This window comes from Salvia hispanica, chromosome 1 (genome assembly GCF_029641045.1).
Source record: "Salvia hispanica isolate PSC_SH4W2 chromosome 1, Shi_PSC_v1, whole genome shotgun sequence".
Taxonomy (NCBI): domain Eukaryota; kingdom Viridiplantae; phylum Streptophyta; class Magnoliopsida; order Lamiales; family Lamiaceae; genus Salvia; species Salvia hispanica.
The window spans coordinates 24,163,616-24,184,603 of NC_142692.1; the positions used below are offsets into that span (position 1 = coordinate 24,163,616).

General features: G+C 36.2%; 2 protein-coding genes and 1 long non-coding RNA gene across 4 annotated transcripts; 2 read left to right on the forward strand and 1 right to left on the reverse strand.

Annotated features, from left to right (window-relative positions):
• Positions 1-5,537: 5,537 nt before the first annotated feature.
• On the forward strand, positions 5,538-5,990 carry LOC125221010 (uncharacterized). Its single transcript, XM_048123135.1, has one exon. The coding sequence runs from the start codon at positions 5,538-5,540 to the stop codon at positions 5,988-5,990; it is 453 nt and encodes a 150-aa protein (XP_047979092.1).
• Positions 5,991-7,040: 1,050 nt separating this feature from the next.
• On the forward strand, positions 7,041-10,723 carry LOC125218859 (uncharacterized). The gene is made up of 3 exons (XR_007176038.2): positions 7,041-7,310; positions 7,521-7,604; positions 9,179-10,723. It is a non-coding gene; the product is annotated as an uncharacterized LOC125218859 (long non-coding RNA).
• On the reverse strand, positions 8,756-18,691 carry LOC125218860 (protein ROS1A-like). 2 transcript variants are annotated; one of them, XM_089062485.1, is made up of 21 exons: positions 18,513-18,691; positions 18,405-18,415; positions 17,242-18,093; positions 15,092-16,774; positions 14,605-15,006; positions 13,763-13,853; positions 12,297-13,677; positions 12,119-12,198; positions 11,904-11,988; positions 11,736-11,827; positions 11,598-11,666; positions 11,464-11,500; positions 11,297-11,379; positions 10,495-11,073; positions 10,247-10,283; positions 10,110-10,167; positions 9,807-9,946; positions 9,565-9,630; positions 9,358-9,472; positions 9,230-9,268; positions 8,756-9,096 (listed from the first exon to the last, which is right to left on the reverse strand). In XM_089062485.1, exons 3-21 carry the CDS (start codon positions 17,972-17,974, stop codon positions 8,978-8,980), a joined length of 5,889 nt encoding a protein of 1,962 aa, XP_088918611.1. In that variant the 5' UTR covers positions 17,975-18,093; positions 18,405-18,415; positions 18,513-18,691; the 3' UTR covers positions 8,756-8,977. The 2 variants fall into 2 exon arrangements, with proteins under 2 accessions (XP_088918611.1, XP_088918610.1); XM_089062484.1 differs by lacking the exon at positions 18,405-18,415.
• Between the last annotated feature and the right edge of the window lie 2,297 nt (positions 18,692-20,988).

Genomic DNA, 20,988 nt, shown 5'->3' on the forward strand with positions numbered 1-20,988 from the left:
GAGTTGTTAGATGAAATAAAGTAGAGATAAAAAAAAGGTAGTTGAATATTTTAATAAAGAGAGATGAGAGAGAAGGTATTTCTAAAATTAAAAAATGGTCATCTTAATTGGAAAAAAAAATAAGAAAAAGTGGACAGTTGAATGAGAGGGAGGGTGGTTTGCTTCTATGTAGTTGTTTCAACTACACACATATTTATACCTAGTAACCCTACTTTTTAACTATCATATTTTACATGGGAATAATTATTATTTTTGTCTATATTTTATTTTATCAATTAATTGTTGTTAATTCTTAATATATATAGATTGTCATTATTGCAGATTGCTATCAATTAGTACTTTTTTAGTTGTTATTTAGATTATTGGATGTTTTGTTATTGTTATAGACATAGAATTTTGATTATGACTATTTCTAATGCAAAATTAAATATGATTGAAGACTAGTAATAAAAATATTGATATTCGGACAATCGAACTTAACCAATTGAAATATTAAATTTAGTTTATTTTAATAAAATAATTTCAACTCAAATTTCATTTTTCAGTTTTTGAAGAATTTAGATTGGATGGCTTGGCTTTTAAAAGGAAAAAGAAAAAACAGAACAAGAGTAAGTACAAAAGTTTCATCAATATTTCAAACTCATACAAAATCTTTAATCAATGTTTTAAATTATAACAAAAGTTTCAAGATTACATAAATAATCTATACATATATAAAATGCGAGTTTTGGAAGGTTTTGAATAACTATTTTGTGCAAGGGATGTAAATGCAATAAATAAAAACTGCAAAAGTAAATTTTGATTAAATAAATTTAGCTGTGAAAATACTTTAATGTACTAGCAGTTATAATGATTATTTTCATTAATTGCTTTTAATTCATTTCATTCGTAATACAATATTCTTTATAATTATGAAATAATTAATTGAGCCGTTTATTCTTCTATTGAAATTTATCATTTTTACACTATACAACAACACATTGGACATGTTGAATACATTGGATTACGTAATTTAATCACAGTTGATATTTGGCTACTACAGTCATAATTTCAATTAATGTGAATTACACTAAAGATAAATTTTCGATTACAGTAATTAAAAAATGAAACTGCCACCAATCAAATGTGAGTTACACATAATAAATTTCAATATGAATACTATTAAGAAAAGCCTCTATATATATGCCCTATATTATCTCACAACTCCAAATATTCACACATCATACATTATACTTCCTCCCACAGTAATCAACTTCCCCAAAATTTGGCAAAATTTCATGTATCCAAAGGTATGGTATCATTTCTAGCTTATGGAGTAATTCCTTTCCTCATCGCATTCTCTATACATGTTGCATCACTGAATTTTTTCTATAAAAAAATTGTGATTATTTATCTATTTTAAGCACTATTTTTGTGCAATTATTATGTTCCTAATATGTGATCTTATCAGCAAAAAATGAAATTTTGGGATTTACCTTTCTCGATGATCTACATCCTAACAATACTTCTGAGTCATTAAAAGACCCGTGAAAGACGAAGGACATGGGGTGTTGTGACTACAATAAAGAGTGAGTAAGGCTAAAATGGAAGATATTGACGTTGACAACGAGCTGATAGCGGCAACTACTAGCAAGAAATCTTCAAGAAACAAGGATGTAAATGGTGTAAATGGTTAAAATTGGCACGAGGGAGAAACAAGGATAGAGAATTTCTAAAAATTTGTGTAAATTTTTCTAATTGGATTTTTCTCTTTTCTCTTTGCATTAAGTAAATATATGTAACCTATAACATGTTTTCTAAATTTCCATACCTAACTAAAATATGTTTGCACACCTCAACTTTCAAATAAATAAATTTAATTAAAAGTTTTAATATCACACTTTATTCATACTCCCAAGTTATATATATTTATGATTTTATATTTCATGTCATAATACTTATCACAAAATACGAAGTTAATATAAAGAAAAATTAATGAGTCGTGCAACACCGGGTTGATACTAGGGTTTAGGGTTTAGCTAATAATAATCAATTAAGATTATGGATTGAATATGATTATACATGATTTCTAATGCTTTTTATTTATATCATAAAGTAATATGTTTTAATTACTATTTATAGGTAGATAAATGTTCTTTCATTTTTTGTGATGTATAGTTGCATTTGAAAGGTTTTAGAAATTGTTGGTGATCTTTGTCTATAAATACATGTTCTATCATTGTGGAAACCGTAAATGAGGCGGAGCAGGTGTCATATGAGAGAGTGAAAGACGAAGAACAAAAGACGTGAGTCGGAGATAGTGGAGAGAGAGTTGTGCAAAAGATGGTAAAAGGCAAAGAGCACTTTTAAATCCTTTTTGAAGATCATTCTATTTTAGTGATATTATTTCATATCTAAGTATTTTCTTCATGTTAATTTTTTTTAATTTTTTCGTCTAGGCTACAGTATTTTGTTTTTTACAAATAAAGAAATCACATAAGTTGTTGACTATCTATAATATTTTGAAGCTACAGCTTTACACATTCGTCGCCAACTTCGTCACTTCCATAATTTTCATGCAAAGAAAAATACCTAACAACGAAATGGCTAAAGGAAGCAAAGAAGACAAAAATCATAAATATCACATTTGCATTTGCACATACGCATAAATCATCAATTTAGAGATTAAGGAGAAAAATAAGGCTGAAGAAGAGTCGTGATAGATGTGGTTTGTGTTTTTTGTTTGTTTTGTTATTCATTATTTATTTTTTTATGGCGATATTATTGTCTTAATTATATTTTGTAGTGGTATATTAAATAATTATACCAATTGAATATTATTAGTAATTTAATATTAAAGTATGTTGTATTAAGGATGGTAATTTTCTTTGTTGTAAAGACCTATATAAGTGTTGTAATTAATAAATATTTCATGTTGATTTAATTTAAACTTATTTAATTTTATATCGTTAATCCATATTGTGATTATAATGTATTACATTTTATTTTTTAATCTTATGTAATGATGTTATTTTTTATTTTATGTTACTTATTCACAATGTCTAATTAATAAAACAAAAATATTTTATGTCGCGCATAGCGCGTGGGCTAAAACTAGTGATATTAAATGGCTAAAATGAAGACTAAGAAATTAGGATACAATGTAGTACTATTAATTTAAAACATTAATAAACCTTTTGTGCTCCTCCGTCCTACGTCTTGAGCACTCATTTTGAAAAATAATACTCCATCCGCTCTAAAAAAGTTGAGTCATATACCTTTTTAGTCCGTCCCAACAGAGTCGAGTCATTTCCTTTTTTAACAAAAGACAAAACATCTAATCACTCTTTTTCTATTCCATCATTTACTTTACTCTCTCTTATCTTTCATACATTTTTTCATCTCTCATATTTATTTAATATAAATTCTTAACCTCCGTACCCAAAAGTTTTGTCTCAACTTTTATGGGACGGAGATAGTAAATAGTTAAAGCAGGGAGAGAGTAAGTAAGAGAGATAATAATGTTAAATGAAGAGTAAAGTAAATATCTCTTACTTTACTCTCTCTCCATTTTAACTATTCCCTCCGTCCCAACTAAGTTGAGTTACAACTTTTGGGCATGGAGATTAAGAATTGTGTTGAAAAGGAAGAAAGATAAAGAGAGAGTAAAGTAAATGATGAAATAAAGTAAAAATAATTAGATATTTTATATTTTGTCAAAAAAGGAAATGATTCAACTTAATTCCAACTCAGAGCCGATGGCTAGCAGCTGATTCAATTTATCTTGGGCAACTCTACCAGGAATGAGAAAAAAAGTTGAAAATATTTGTGATTAAGAATGTCATACTATAGCCGAGTTTGAATATATCATGTTATGTATGCTTGTAGCTAGAGGTGCCCACGGTTTAGGAACCAGCAGTTACGGTTCGGAACCACCGGTTCCGGTTTTGGAAATTGTTGAACCGGAACCGAACCGCGAGGGTGTTTCGCGGTTACGGTTTCGGTTTCGGTTTCGAACCGATAGTTTTTCGACGGTTTTTTACGGTTCCGAACCACCGGTTTTTTGCGGTTCCGGCTTGGTTTCACAGTTTTCTAGCGGTTTTTCGCGGTTCCGGTTTGGAACCGCCTGGAACCGGCGGTCCCGGCACGGTTTCGATTCAAAAATTTTTGAACCTGAACCGAACCACGGTTTAAAAATTGACGGTTTCAGTTCGGATAAATTCTCACGGTTTTGGTTCGGAACCGTAACCGGTGGTTACAGTTTTAGTTTTAACCGCCGGTTCGGTAAACCTTGGGCAGGTCTACTCGTAGCCCAAATTTAGTGATCACCTCATTATGTTTGTCTATGTAGAGGTTGTTAGAGCATCCTTAACGCTGTTGGGCCGGGCCGCAACTCGCGAGTCCCGGCCCGAATTTAGCGTTGGAGGGCGGAGAGTCACGGCTCGGGACGGTCCCGAGGACGCAGTTCCTGGGCCGCTCCCGAGTCCCATCCCGACCTAGGGTTAAATGTTACGGGCCGTGCCGCAAAGAGTCCCAGCCCGGTGTTATTTGGGGTTCGGGCCGGACCGGGACTCGACTTCATAATTTTTATTTTTTTAAAAAAATGTGAAAATTTATATATAAATACCACTCTTCCATCCGTTTTCATATTACTTCAACTTCATTTCTCTCACTCTTACACTAAAATTCAAAAAATGCCTCCTCGCCGTGAAGGTCAACGAGCAATCGAAGCTCAAATGGCTCAAATGTTAGAGACGGCGGTGCCCGCAATCCAAGAAGAAATCAACAACGAGGTGGAACGCTATCAAGCTGCTATTCAAGCGCGGAACGAGCAACACGTCCGAGTACCACATACTCGGATGTATATCCATCGAGACCGTGAACAAGCTGGTTTGCGGCTTTTCATGGATTATTTCGTTGCAGATCCTCGATGGAGTGATTAGATGTTCCATCGCCGGTTCCGGATGCGGAGGCATGTGTTCCTGCGCATTGTCAACGCAGTTGTAGCTCGTGACTCGTACTTCATGCAAACCGTTGATGCTTTTGGGCGGCAAAGTATATCGACTTTGTAGAAATGCACATCCGCCCTACGCCAACTTGCTTACGGAACAACTGCAGATATGTTTGATGAGTACCTCCATGTGAGCGAGCATAGTGGACGCGATTGCCTAGCTATATTCTGTCGGGCAGTGGTCGAAGCATTCAAGGACACATACTTGAGAAAGCCAACGACCGACGATGTTCGCAGATTGGTGCGCATGCACGAGGACACCCACGGCTTCCCGGAGATGCTAGGCAGCATCGACTGTATGCACTGGCAGTGGAAGAATTGCCCAATGGCTTGGAGAGGAGCATACACTAGCGGGCACAAGGGCACACATCCAACGATTGTGTTGGAGGCCATTGCCGACCAATGGTTGTGGATCTGGCATGCCTACTTTGGAGTCGCTGGGTCGAACAACGACCTCAATGTGTTGAACGAGTCTCCATTGTTCAACGACTTGTGTGCCGGGCGAGCGCCTACCGTAGAGTTCACGACCAACCACCGTCGGTACACTATGGGGTACTATCTGGCAGACGAGATCTACCCTCGATGGCCCGTGTTCGTGAAGACCATCACATGTCCGACAACGAACATGAGGAAGTTGTTTGCCAAAAAGCAAGAGGCGGCTCGGAAAGATATGGAGCGCGCATTCAGAGTCCTCCAATCACGTTGGGCTATAGTGAAGGGTGCGGCCCGTGGTTGGCATTGTCCAATAATCGTCGACATCATGTATGCATATATCATAATGCATAACATGATCGTTGAGTACGAGGAAGAAAACGTCACTTTCTGGAGCGACAATCCGCTCGCCAGCACCAGCAGTAGCTACATTGTCACCGACCCGCCCGTGCAAGGTGTTCCTCCCGACGTGCGCAATGTCATGGCCTGTTCAGCGGCGATGCGCCAAGAAGAACTACACACACGCCTCCAAGCGGATCTAATTGAAGAAATTTGGAACCGCAATTGACTTATGTTGTAATTTTCTATTTTTCGATTGAACAATGAATTTTCCCGATTTTAATTGTTCAACGTATTCTATTTTACGATTAAAATATGTTGTAGTTGTGAATAGTGCAAATGAATAGTTGTGGTCCGAGTTGTGGCTTGCGGGGTTAATGGAGTTATGGCCTGGAACCCCAAATTTGGGGGAATGATGACGTGGAGGGGACTTGCGACCCAAATCCGGGATGGGGTTAAGGATGCCCTTAGGCTTGCAAGATTATATCTTATGATTAAATGTGTAGTGTTTAATTTATGAGATTAAATCCCATAAATTAATTTTAATAGATAATCATGTGATAACTATTTATAGCTAACCCTTTCAACCAAAATTATCTCGCAGGTTAATCATAGATTATAATTTACCATAAAAATAGATCATATTTTCTTTTTTCGTCCGTCCCATAGAAATAGTCCATATCCATTTATGGTAACTTTTTTTTTCTTCTTCTCTTTTACTTTATTATTTATGGTCCACCACCTACTTCACAATTTCAACTACTTTTTCACCTTCTCTTTTACTTTACTAATTATACATTAAAATCCATACCAATCCTAAAACGTTTATTTCTATGAGGGACAAAGAGAATATATTTTATCTAAGAAATTGAACATCGTAGTACATTTTTCAATCACGTTTTTAACAAACCCGCGACGAATTTATCTTATGTTAACAAAAGGTATCACTTTATGACGGTTCGATGATCAGGACATCAGTTCAATCGAGATAAAATATTATTGGGGAAACTCTTTATTGGTTGTACTCACATGTAAATAATTAATTTACCTGTACTCACATGTAAATAATTAATTCATAAATCAATCGATATAGAAGCGTTTCGTAACTGTCTCTGTTAAAAGTAATGGTTTCGTTATCGTAGTTATTTATTGATAAAGTTGTTTAATCAAACTTTTAATTATTAATTATTCCTTAAAAAGAACTTTATTTAGATCTTTCATTGCATATATAGAAAATGGTGCTTTGGGTCATAAATTAGTTGCTAACAATAGTTGGGCTTTAGATCTACATCGGCGAACCAAGTATCCCTAACCATCAACTCTTCAACAATGCGATTCAAATCTCAAACGCCGAAACGAAAAAAAGGAGGGAACTCCATAATCTGCAAGGCGGCAAAACTTAACCACAAACACCTCTCTCTCTCTCCAAGAGTCAAGGACTACAGACGTTGCGCGGAAGTATTATCGGAAGAGGCAGTCGCTTCTAATCTACCGTCTGCTTCCGATTCATCGCCGGGAGACCTCAGGCTGGATTCCGTGCTGTCAAACGGTACGCACAAATATTAACTTTCTCCGTCGGTTACATACGCATTTACGAACTCTATTGGTGTGATATGGTCATAGACTCATAGTTGGTTGATTCGATCTTAATCTCGAAAAAGCAGAGTGATGAGTTTTTCTCACAAACCTTATTTGAATGACGATAACGTTTTCTGCCTGTAAATTTAAAGTTCTCCCCCTTGCGTTTTCTACTTTGTAGGTTTTTTTTGTTGAGATTAGTTTGCGCATGCGAAGTAGTAGTTCCAGAGAGTACAACTATACAAACGCAGTTCCGTTGTCACAGGTATCGGCTGCGGTGTTAAAATGTGTGTTTCCGCATCTTCATGTTGAGCTCTGCTTTAGAGTATTTGCAATATGGCCTCTTATAACACAACGAGAGATTCTAAGTAGTAATCAGCAAAATATTTTGATAAGAGGTTTATTTGCATTAAAATTAGAAGATTGCAAAAGATCGCTCTGATATCTATGCATTCAGGCGGATTCATTCGAATTTTCGCATTACTAGTTGAATCACTTTTCCAATTACTAGCCTGGTGTTGCAATTGGGATTAGGGAATTGAGTTGTCCTCTAGCCTGAAGATCATGATAGGAATGAAGCACTTTTGAACACATCTTATTTTCCCCATCCTTTTTGAAAATGCTGAAAGATTTGTTTGGAAATGAACATCTGGTACAATAAGAAATGCATGCGATACTCGAGCATGTATGCACATCGTTTTACTTGTGAACATTGAGTAATGATGTTGTGCATAACTAATCTCTGGGATATGGTGTAAGAGAAGTAATGCTACACGCTGCTTCTCCGTGGAAGATGGTACTTTCTCTAACGTCCTTGGGTTTGTCAAGGCACTTGCTGTCTATATGTCTAATAATGCCCTAATTTCTTTTAAGTCTCCTTTTATTCTCTAGATATAGTAATAAAAGTTTAACTAATTCTGGATCGTTTCAATGAAGTGTTATGTTTATGCCTGGAAAATGTGTCTTTAATTCCACTCTTATGTAAAATCATGGTTTTCTTGATAAATTGGACAGAGTGTAGATCATGGACAGTTTATGATATTTGTATTTTGCACATATGTTTTTCTAATGTAACTGTGCCCTTGAATGGTATATGGTAAAACTATGCCCTTCTAATGTAACTATGTCATAGAGATTATACTGTTTATACTTTATACAGGTTGACTTCACTTGATTGAAAACAATACTTTCTTCCATTTACCAAGGATTGAAGTGATATATAATCAATTTTCTATTCCCTTTACCAAGTGTTGAAGTGCTATATAATCAATTCTCTCTATATTTAAAAATGTCCCTAGTGATTCTCTCAGCCATCCAGAAGGATCTCATCTCATAAATATCATTTTGTCTCTAGCAAGATCTACCTTAATCATTGATAATGACAATACAGTGCATCTTATCAAAGTTATACAACTATTGTTCAAATCGCAATTAATCTTATTTCAAGCAACAAATGAAATGAAATGGCAGTTCCTAGATCCCTACAAGATGCCAAGATTCAGTAGTTGGTAATAAAATGAGATAATTTGCAATGTGTACAACCTAGATATTCATTTATATGATACAGGAAAATCCACCATGCTATTTGCTCTTAGCTGCTCACTGTTCAACCATGGCCTAACTAACTGCTGTCTATGCCTAGCTCTCATCTGTCTTCCCTTTCCCTTTGGCTAGCTTGCTGGCGGGGAAGTGCAATCTGGCAATCAGGGGACGAGGAGCTCTAGTTTTCCTGTCAAAGCCCCTAACACAGACAAACCCTGAAACAAGAAACATCAGCTAATTATGACATACAGGTTGTAAAATGGTTGCTCTTATGCTGTCTTATGTTTTTTCTACAAGGTTCTAGTGCATGGAGCTTAGATGAGAACATCATTCAATATCCAGACATACCTCTCCAGAAGCAGTACTGGATTCCCTCCGTGGACAGACCTGATGAACAAAAACAATACTAGGTATTGTTAAACTTTCTGAAACCAAACCTCCATGTCTAGTTATTAAACTGTATCTTCCTCTGTTACCTTTAAAAATAGTCGGTATTGATGTTCCAAAGTACACTGTTCGCCTTGGCAAGTTCCATAACCACTTTCTTGGTATATCCATTGGGGATAGGCTGCTTTCATGGTCAGAAAATACCTACAAGTGTCGAATCATGTATATAAAAGCAGTGCAATAGTATCTTTAGTACGCAAAATATTAATTTGAATGAAAGAATTTGTCCTACTGACCTCATTTACTTGAAAATATGTTCCATTTAGTGGAAAGCTTCCTCGCATGGCTGTTCTGCATGGTATCTGTGATGTTGTTGATTGTTAGATTTGTTAGCTGAGAAATCAAGTCTACTGGTACTGCGATCAGCAGCATAACCATAAAAGTCTAATTTAAACAGAACGCAAATAGGATCAGGGAAGATGTGTATTAGTATTGCTCCTTAAACACAATTTCATTGCTACTATGATAGTATCTATACCAGAAGAGTTCCCCTAACAGTTTGAGAATTTGCTTCTCGTGTGCAATTGCATGATGCACAGGTTTCATCTGTGCAGAGCTTCTCGAGTTCTTGGGAGCTGCATCTTCTCTCGGGTGGTTCAATAGAATCCATTGTTTCACCTGGCACAGAGCATTTATCAGAGCTGGATATTCTTAAAATAACTGAGTCAAATGGTGATTCCATTTTCTGTCTTTAAGATCTTTTGATACAGTTTTCACTGTTTCGAGCAATGGGTAGTTTACTTCATTGTTTTAGGTATTTTTAGGGTATGTGTTTTCATACCTGGGGTCCATATAGCAAGAAGGTAGGGACAAGGATCGTCAGGTTCCCGTTTATCCATCTGCATTTTAAAAATTTGTTGGAGTCTGAAAAACACCTTATGCCATTATGCATGTTTGTTGTAAGATAGAATCACTAACCCCTTCTAGCAGTGGATGCGAATCTGGAAGCTCATAGCTGTACAAAGAGAAAATGGTCATAAGATGCTCCAGATTATCAAACATGTCATGTCTAGACTACCTAAACTTCATTCTTAGTTTGAATTATATGGAATCCTTTGAGCTAGCTTACTTCTATTAGGAGCATTGTCATGCTCAATATTTGCTGTTTAACAACTGCATTAGTTGTGTGACTTCCCAAACTTAAGATGTTAGGATTGTCTACTTACACATGATGCTCTGTTCTGAGTCGGCTAACATTTTTAAGCTTTGGTACTGGTATTGAAGCAGCTTCTGAAGTTAAAGCTACTAAGGCCTTCGACATCTCTCCTTCCTGCAGTTCTGAATTTTGCTGCATGATTGTCTGCAGATTGTGAGTGAACTCTTCCATGTTCAGTTGGATGGTGGGGATCTCATCAGGATCTTCACCAAAAGCACTCTCAATATCACATTCTGGATCTTGCGTATAATCTGGTTCTGGTGTGGTGGGAACTTCGATTATAGGCTCTGGTGTTTGTGGCTCTTCAATGATGGGCATAGAGTTGCTTACTCTAGATCTAGGATCCATTTCTTCAGTTTGAGGAGATGTCAACTGCAAGTTTCCTACTCTAGATTTAGGATCCATTTCTTCAGTTTGAGGAGATGTCAACTGCAAGTTGCCTACTCTAGATTTAGGATCCACTTCTTCAGTTTGAGGAGATGGCAATTGCAAGGTATCCATACTTCTGATTGGATTTTGATCAGCTTTCTTGTTTTCAGTTGCACACACAATACTTTTGTCCGGTGGTGCTGGGAGAGCAAGTCTTGCACTACAAGCACATTCATAAGATTCCATAAATCAATAGCGTGGTTTACTCATGTCACTGTCTCAAGGAAATCAACTCATTATTGATCTAAAACTTTATATATATTGTTGATGTAGCTTCACGAATGCATTTCTAGTCTCGTTCTTAATAGATTGATTTGATACAGGTGTAACAGAAATACTAATCCAGAATTTTGAAAGGGAGTTCAGTAGTGTATGACACAAACCTTGCATATGCACTTGCAAAGTGCCTGCATTCTCCCCTCATTGGACATGCATTGCAATTTGGCCTGCTCTTTGTGCAAAATACCTGACAATAATATTTTGTATTATGTTTTAAATTTTACAGGGTGTCTTGGGATATTTATGAGACTCTCAGATAATCATGCCACACCTTTCCAAAAGTGATCATTTGATAATGTAGTTCATATCTGTAATGAGAGAGAGAGCATGAAAAGTCAATGAAGGGTAATTTGTATTGTAATGTCAAATATTAAGCATCAATCTGAAGAAGAAAATATTAATTACAGTGTTTTTTGATCAAGCTTGCAGAGCCTGGGCCACAGATATTTCTGAATTGACTCCAATATAGGGTACCTAAACAAAAAATCAGCTGTCTAGTTGTACATTGTCATGGGAAAATATGTCGTGTGTGCAAATACTCACAGTTCTAGTAGATGTAGCTGAAGTGACTCAGGCAATGGCTGAAGAGGTACCCATCCTAATCGTACTGCTATACGGCCAACATTGGTGTCGACCTTTTCAATTGTTGCAGATACAGTTAATAAATTTCTCTATCTTTAAGTAAGACATTGTAAGTGAGGTTTGACTTACTGGAAAGGCTAGGTGATGAAGAGTCAAAAGCCGTACACACTCCACACTCTTCAAACCCAAACCTCTTACACTCAATAGGTACTCTCTGGACATTGAGAGGCAACAATTAGGTGCTTTACTTATGCTGTTTTGGATCTATGGACATAGCTCACATAAAACAAACTCCTATTTTTCTTCTTTTTTTTTGTTCTGAGAAAATGATAATGCAAACTTACTTTGCTTTGTCTGGTGGAACATCCCTAAGCCATTCCAGATCAATACTTCCATGGTCTCTAACTAGGCGGTTGAGGAAATCCTGCACAGTTGTTCAACAGATGGTCAGCTATAAATGGGAGCTTTCTAGCTACCTTTGCAATAAATAGTAATGAGATTCCACAACTATCTGTTGGATACCTTGATTCTTTCTGCCAGCATATTGTTCATTCCCCTTTCTTTAATAGTTTGAGCGATCTCGTTAACATCTGCACATCGAATGGCATCCCAATCCACCGAGTCCAAGGTACAGTCTGTTCTTTCTCTTTTTCGTCCACCAAAGAGTGCCTGCTTTCTCAATTGATCCCAATCAACTTTGGTCTCCTTCTCTTTATTGATTCTTCCTCTTGATTTGGGTCCATTAATCGTCTGCTCAGTATGGCTATTGAGGTCATTCTTATTTGAGTTTACTTCCTTATGCTCTGATTTTTTTAAATTGTCAATGTTGCTACTACTACCTGTAGCATCCATCAGATTTTGATAGGTGGTTTTTTCTGAACCTCCCTGCATCTTGTTCTTTGCTGGTGCTTGTCCTCTTTGATTGTCAACTTTCATTTGATTTATCCCAATTTTCTCGTTGCTGCTTGAGTGAGCAATTGTATTGGGAAGATTTGGAACCCCAAAACTTATAGTGGACTTCTGTGATGTTGTTCCTGATGCAGATTCTGAAGACAGGTCACTTATTTCAGCCCCACAAAGTTCTTTCTCGCTAGAACTATCTGTGAACTTGCTGTTTTTCTGATGCATGTCAAAGTCTGGTGATTTTGCTCCCAAATCTGGCACATGACACAAAGACGTCTTGCTATAGGATGCAACAGTTTTAGCAAGCACTGTAGGATTTTCGAAATGATCACCATTCTGCAAGCTGCAAGGCAAGCTTTCTGATGGTATATAGCATCTTTCATCAGGCTTTCTTTTGTCACTGCCTTCTCCATGATTCCCATGTAATACATTGTCTGCAATCTTTAGAAGCTTTACGAATGATGTGTGGCTAGTCAACCAATTTGGTTTAACCCCAGCTTCCGGCTCTTCTTCAGTGGTGCTCAATAAGCAAGAATCACTTTTTCCATTGGTTTGTGCGATTGGCGAAACTGCAGAGTTCTGAGATGAAATCTCTGGAGTCTGAGAAGAAAGCGTGTCTTCTGTGTCTCTGCCATCCTCGTTCGAACTCGTGGATCTGTTTGCTATAATTTCACAGGAAATAATGGGAGCAATAGAAGTATCTGTCGATTGACCTCTGAAGTTGCCTTGTAGAAAACTGTCACTGCCGGAAGCATTCTCAGAGGGCTTCATACTGTTCGATTCTCTAATACTGCTGTCTTTCAAATCTTGAAGCGTTTTAGTATTGCCGCTGCAATCTGTCTCATTTAAGATCTCTTTGGTCAGAATAAAGGTCTCATCAGAATCAAGCGCACAGACTTCAGGGTCATTGGTTGCAGCATCTGATCTTTCACCGTGTAGTTCTGCAGAGTGGATGCTTGGCCTGGCAGGGAATCTAGCAGCAAGTGACATAAAGGCAGAGCTGCAAGCATAATGCAGATAGTGAATTTGTTATCTTCAGTTCAGAACCTGGGCATAAGTACATAGCAAGTTGACAGTAAACTGACCTGGAAAGATGATCTGAAACATTCTGAGTGAGGAAAACACCAACTACTGAGTCAAGAACTGATCCCTTCCATGGAGAAAAACGTCTGTCTCCTGTGGAGGAAATCACCGTGTTTAGGGTTAAAGATTTCAATGATACGAAAATAGATATTATGGGAAAAAGTTCCAAATGCAGCAAAGTACAATCTTTTGACGACAACTAAAGTGTATGTTAATTTATTCATCGTCCACTTCAGTGAAAAACCAAACCAATACTGACAGTTACTATGTTATAAGGTGCTCGATACATGTATAGTGCATACCTTTGTGTTATTCAGTCAACCTAATACTTACCTCTAGGTTCTGCTGTGCTTCTAGGAAGCAATCATGTTTTTATTCTGTCGATAGAGATTTCTTAACTAGAATATAGTTAAATATATGAAATCTGAGAGGGATGGTGTATAGAAAATACTAGGTGATTTTGCCATTATTACTTTAGGTTTTGGCATCTTGTTGAAGAGGTCTCCGTGCGTTGAGCTCATACAGTTTGCAGAAGAGGGGGGAGGAGGGGTGAGGTGGTGGAGGGGACGTGAATTGATGACTCATGCTGCAGTGTGCACAGTACGCGTGTGCACATGAGTCTTTGTCTTTGTTGAGATACCGAGGATTGTAATATGGATAATATGGAGCAAGATTTCTTTTGAGTGCACAACTTATTGTTATTGTCACATCTTGGCTCTAAGCATAGTTAAACATGTAAATAAATAGTATAATCAATAATACTTATTTCTCCAATTCTATCTTAGTTATTGTGTAGTGAGTCAAAGAAGAGCATTGAATAGGTAGTATATGATTGCGTGATCACCTTGTACAAGATGCATGCGAGCAATGAATGAGTCTGCTCTTCCAATGAACACTCGTCGTTCTTCTTCCCACCATTTTGTATTTTCCTCAGTGGTCCCATCAATGCCTTCACTGTTTATATTTTCTAACAAAAGTTTCCACACTCTTGTTGTCTCATCATCAAGTTCAACCTTAGGCCTTGGTTTTCTTCTTCTCACTTGATCAAATGAAGCATCAAAAGGGACAACAGCTCCAGAATTTTGATATGGAACAAGGGCATAATTCTCGTTATAATATTTTCCGAGAAATGCATTATACTTTTCTCGTGTTATTCTGCTTTCGGCATTTAGATCTAGTCGTCTGAGTTTATCAGTGATTGAATCAACTAGAGATATGCTTTTCCATGTTAGAGCCAGTGGTGGTCCTGCATCATAAGTTGAAAGTCAGTCAAGCATATCTAAATTGTAAGGTTGTTTTATTGATATTAGTATCACAAGCTTTATCAGTACCCATTGAAGTGCGAGCAAAGTTCTGGTGATTATACAAATTTTGCACTGTTGAATTAATATGCATGCTTCTCTTTGAGCGCTTCTTGGTTGCCATTGTTGATCGGGTTTCAGCTACAAGAGCTTCGATGCATGTAAGTGGTTCTTTGAGACTTTCAATATTTTGTTGAGTTCTGGAAACTGTTGCAGATCTGCTCGGAAAATTTGGCCATTGTTTACACTTTTCCATCAGTGAAGCTACATTCCTCTGTCGGGTAGGGGCTTTTGATCTTCTTCTCTTCAATTTTTGCATGCACCCTAAAGCTAACAGATCTTCAAAGACCTGCTTTCCATTTTGATTGCCTTCAGTTGCATATTTGGTTGTTTGAAGATTAATACCCTGACTTTGGGCACCATAAGATCCCTGATTAGCCTGCGACATAAACAGATTTTTTGCAAGTTTCGCACCATTGTCTGGGTACGATGTAATCTGCATGCTGGATGTTACTGTACTGTATACCTTCTCTGTCCTCTTTTTTTTATAGATAGCTGGAAAACACAATCCAGGTATGCCACCATCTGCACTCTGTGTATAAGAAGAAAGGTACGCCTGCAGAGAATTATACAATATTCCCGATTCATTTCTAATGCCAAGTGCTGCTTCCTCAGGTTTATCCATGTTTTGTCTTTTTAAACATGTGCTGCTGTTGATGGAGTCACTGGGGCTTTTTGGTGTCAATTGGCCATCAGGATTCATGCTCACTCTAACAGTATTAGCCTCTTTATCATGTGTAACGTCTGAGAATACTATTTGGCATTTCCCTATGGTAGACAAACTTTGATCTGTGGGCATGAGGTTTTCATTTAATGTGTCCGGCAATGGGTTCTGGGGACGCTTCTCTGTTTCTGGTCGGTCTTTTGGGCCAAAGTTCCTAGCTCGCAATTCCCTTTCACAATTTGAAGTGGGGCAATCTGGGGAGATAGCATCTCTTACTGGGTCGTCCGAGTTGAAATTCAGAGATCTCCGGCAGGATCTTCGAGTACGCTGGGCCCCCTGTGTTTCTGTAGCTTCGGTGGTTTCCATATCTGTATCATCTTCAGAGTTGCTGTTTCCTTTTCTTCTTCTGTGCTTTCTCTTTCTTACTGGAGTTTCGTTAGAACTAGGAGTTTTATTAATAGGCTCTGTTCCATTGGTTTCCCCTCCTAAGGGACCGGTAACTACATTTTTCCGAACATACTTCCTCTTGACTCTCGTGGTGTCCTGAGGAACACTAGTTTTCTGCACACTTGATTTAGGAGTTCTCTTTTTTTGACCTTCAATTATGACCTTTGGTCTGTGCTTTTTCCTCCTAGTCTTCTGCTGAGGGGTTTTGAGCAAATAAGTTTCATCCATGCCTCCCTTGTCAGGCTTGTGATTCTCCTGCAACTCTGTTGACGTGACTTCACTCAATTGATCGTTCACATGAGGGGACATTCCTTTCTCATGTAGTCGCATCCCTTCTTCCCTGATGATGTTGTTTTCTCCCATAGGTGCTTCATCTATGGTTGAATGTTTCATTGCAGACTCCTGCTGGACATCTCTGTTTGTCTTCTCTGGTGTTATAGGTGCAAACTGGCACAGAGTACTCTTTCTCATAGCTGCATCAGTAATCATTCTGGGTGGTGAATTAAGATCGAGTAAGTTCCGAGAGGGGATTGAACCGCTATCTGTTAGACACAAGATGAGATTCAGATTTAGTAGAGGAGATAAAATATAGCATGCATAGAGAAGCAATCCTTAAGATGAGTGCCCTTCAGCTAACTTCTCTTTGGCTGTTACTTTGGTTTTCTACACCAAGGAATGCTTTTTGCCACTTTGATACACAATGTTGCATGATACATTAATGCAAACATTTTAGCTGGGCGTTCATAATTAATCCTTGCACTAAATCTTTTGTCTGTTAGGATAATGTGAAGTGGCATTTTCTTCTCATATTTCAAACTCACATTTTAGCAGGGCTTCAGGCTTTTACAACTTTGTAAAAATAACTTGGCAAATCAGGGAGTTTCAAGTTTTATTTAATGGGTTGAGGGACTGATTCATGGCTAATGTTTCTTTACTAGTGAATAGTAGAACAGAAACAAATCAATGTAGTTTTTTGTGATAATACAATTTGATCAAATGGTGAACTTACCAGTGACAGTGTTTGCTATTCTCCATTCAGCATCAAAATTTGCTCCAAGCATGGTGTGTTGCATGGAGGTACTTCCAGAGCTCATAGTGAACTGCCTTCTCTCAACTCCCGGGTGAAAACTGGAAGTTGAAACCCCACTCCTGTCAAGTGGTTCTAGCAAACTATGCTCAAACTGAGGGTGAAAAAAGGCACTACTGCTTGTGGCAAAATTACTTTGCTTGAGGGCATTCCCCTTTTCGGCATTCTCGCCAATCACCTTCATGAGACTCCCAAAGGAGACATTTGACCATTGGTCTGGGTCATTCATAGTTGTAGAGAGGTTGTCATACGTGCTAGAACCTTTTCCAAAGAGGTGCGAATTGGCAGCATCTCCGGCTGCCCAACTCTCGAAAGCAATCAAATTATCCTTGTAAACTTGGGAATTGGTCATGCTCGCGTGCCAGTTGGCAACTGTACTTGCATTGTTAACACCCATTGAAGCATAATATGAAGGGTCTATCTGGCTTTGTGTGTGTTGCACAAATTCTTCTGACCCAAGGACACTTGATTGAGCCGCTTGAGTAGTGGAAGCTGATCTTTCCCCCTCTAGGCAATTCGCCTGCTCAGTCTGATTTTCTCCCCAATTTGTGCAGATCGGTGTCAAAGTGGCTTTAGCTGGGGTTGCCGGAATCCATGAAGAACCGATCTGAAGCTCATCTGGTTTTGAAGCTGTATCTTCTCGCCTAACTGACATCCTGCTGTAGCAGGACTGGTAAAAATCCTATCTTGGCTTCTTCAGCTGCAATTTTAGGATTTCTTTTGCTCTCTTAAAAAATTGCAACTGCTCAACTACATTTCATGTCATTAAATTCCCTGCAAATTTCCAGTAAAAAAGAATCAGGAATAGCCAAAAAATTGGTTCCATGCAGCAAATTATACAAGAATACTTTCCCTCACAATACCAAATCCTAGATGACAGATCTCGTAAAATAAAAATTCAGGAATGTGAAGCTTGTTTCTATGATAGAGATGTACATAAACAGGGAGTAGAGGACATAGGAAGCTCAGTTGGCTGTATATAAAATCACACCGAAAGCAAATTGTTTGTAAGATGAAGATATGCAGTAGGAATAAATTTGGGAAATGGGGATAATCTGCTGTTAATTCGTAAATGCCATTCTTACCAATTCTGTTCCTGGTAAAAAAAAAAAAGAAATGAAGAGAAAAGGCATTAGAAAGCTACAAGAGGCCGTATATACTGTTGAATTGGAAAGCCTTGGCATAGAACTCACCTAAAATTCGATCTCAGATGAAGATCTCCAAGCGATTGTCAATCGAAAGAGGAATTGAGAGCACAGCAAATTCGCAGATGGGTAGAGAGAGGGAGAAACAGACAAGTAGAAAGACCAGGGCTTCCTATTAGAGAGAGAGAACCTTGAAACTGATAAATCCTTTTTCTTTTCTTTTTTTTTTATTTTTTATCTTGGTAACCACTTTGATAGGTGATTCATTATGATATCGGTTCCGTTTTCTTCATGTCATGCGACGCGCGAGATTCAGCGTTATCGGACTGAGGATATAATAAAATAATAATATTTTGAATTTCATTGATCAAAATAGTTTTGATGTTGGCAAAATAAATAGATACGACTGAAATATCTTATATTGCACTTATAGTATAAAAGATATTGAGAATATTGTAATTTTCAGTACGACAATGATGTACTGAAAATTTAGTATATACTGCATTTTAAATTTATACCGTAAATTTATGGTATATATCAAATTTTTGGTATATTTTGATACTAATATACACCAATAATGTGGTACTAGTATATAGTAGTAATAAATATTCACAACATGCATAGTATATATAACAACATGAAATAAGTATAATGATATTTTGGTATGTCGAGTTGACATCTAAGTATACTGTAAAAATATAAATACGATTTTGATATAATGATATTCTGGTATATCAAGTTGGTATATTGTAAAAATATGGTATTCTCTTCGTCCTACTATTTTTTTCATTTTAGTTTCTCCCAACCAAGATAATCTATTAGTACTAAAAATGGACACACCTTTATCTCTATTTTATTCACTTTCTTTTACTTTATTCTTTTCACTCAATACATAAAATTTAATTGCATGAAATCTCGTGTTGCACAAGGATTGTGTCGTCTTCATTGGGACGGAAGGAGTAGTACTATACTAGTATAATAAAATTAGGGTATAACAGGATGAGCTTAGAATTTAACATACTGTATATGAGATGCTATATAAATCAAAGTTAGCTGAATTGTTTACATAAAGCTGGAGTATATTATGGGCAGTTAAGATTATCTTGCTATATTCTAGGGTAATCGTATCTTATCATTTTAATAATAACTAATTTATTATCGTCAATGAAGGCTTAAGATTAAAACTTACCTTACGGTGACATCTTGGGTAGAAATAGGAGACATGAAGATGATCCAATAAAATACTAGTAGTAATTTATTAAAATTACCACAGTAATTAAATAACTTTATTTTTTGTAGTTTTTGAAGTGAGTTAGTTAATCATAAATATATGCAAAAAAGATATACTACATCATATTATGTACTAGTAAAATTTATAGTACTAATATTTTTAATAAAAGAGCTAAGTCCCAAAGTGTTAATTGCCGAACAACATAACGAATAAATTAAGAAGAACAAAGTAACTACCACCCGAAAGTTAGATGCCACTTACTTTTAATTAGTACTACTACTCCTATTTAATTTCATGTTTTAATAGAGAAAAGCTATCTGATTATAATATCACCAATAAACATAATCATAATTTGAAAATTAAATAAATAATAAATTTAATCTTTTGAACAATATAATCATATAGCACTAGTACAGTACTGTTTTTACAAAAATGCAGTGGCCTATACTCGGGAAATGTAAACCATGAGTGGGACCAGGTGTTTTAACAGAATTTGAGTAATTTAATTATTGAAATCAGATTAGAGGGCTCAACGAAGTCAGAAGTGACTTTTATAGTTACATGGTACTGTCTCACACAGCTAGCTAACCTTTTTTAGTAAAATATTCGCATTTTAATTTTTCTTATTAATTCTCTTTCTTACTTACATTATTACATCCTTTTAATTAAGTTACATTTCTTTTGACCATGTAAATTAAAAAAGTTATACTAGTATTAAACAATCGGGTAGTGATAAACGTGCATAAGTACGTACATAACTTGAATTTTTTTTAACATTTTACATTAAAAATTATTTTATAAACATTAACTGATTTAAAATAAATTTCATACTAATCATTTTGCAACACTTCAAAAAAATAAAAATAAATTTTTACTTAAATATTTGTATATTTAAGCAACATATACAAATATTCAAGTAAAAATTTTGCTTAAATATACAATAACTTTCTTAATTAAAAATTTAAATTTTATTTACTTAATTAATTCGAAATCATGTTACAATTCGGCATAAAATTTCTATATCACTTCTTTCTTATCGCTACATATAATACAATAAATATTAACACTAATTTTTAATTAAATTTACTTAAATTTAAAAATTTAAGGATATTATGTACTTATACAATATATGTATATTTATCTTTTCTCTAAACGAATTAAATGAAGATAGAGTAATATGAGAGAAAAAAAAGTACGAGAAGTAATAAAAAGTAAAATAACAAAGAAAATAAAGTAAAATAATTAGATACTTACTATTTTATTAAGAATAACTTATTTTAATTAGGACCTCCA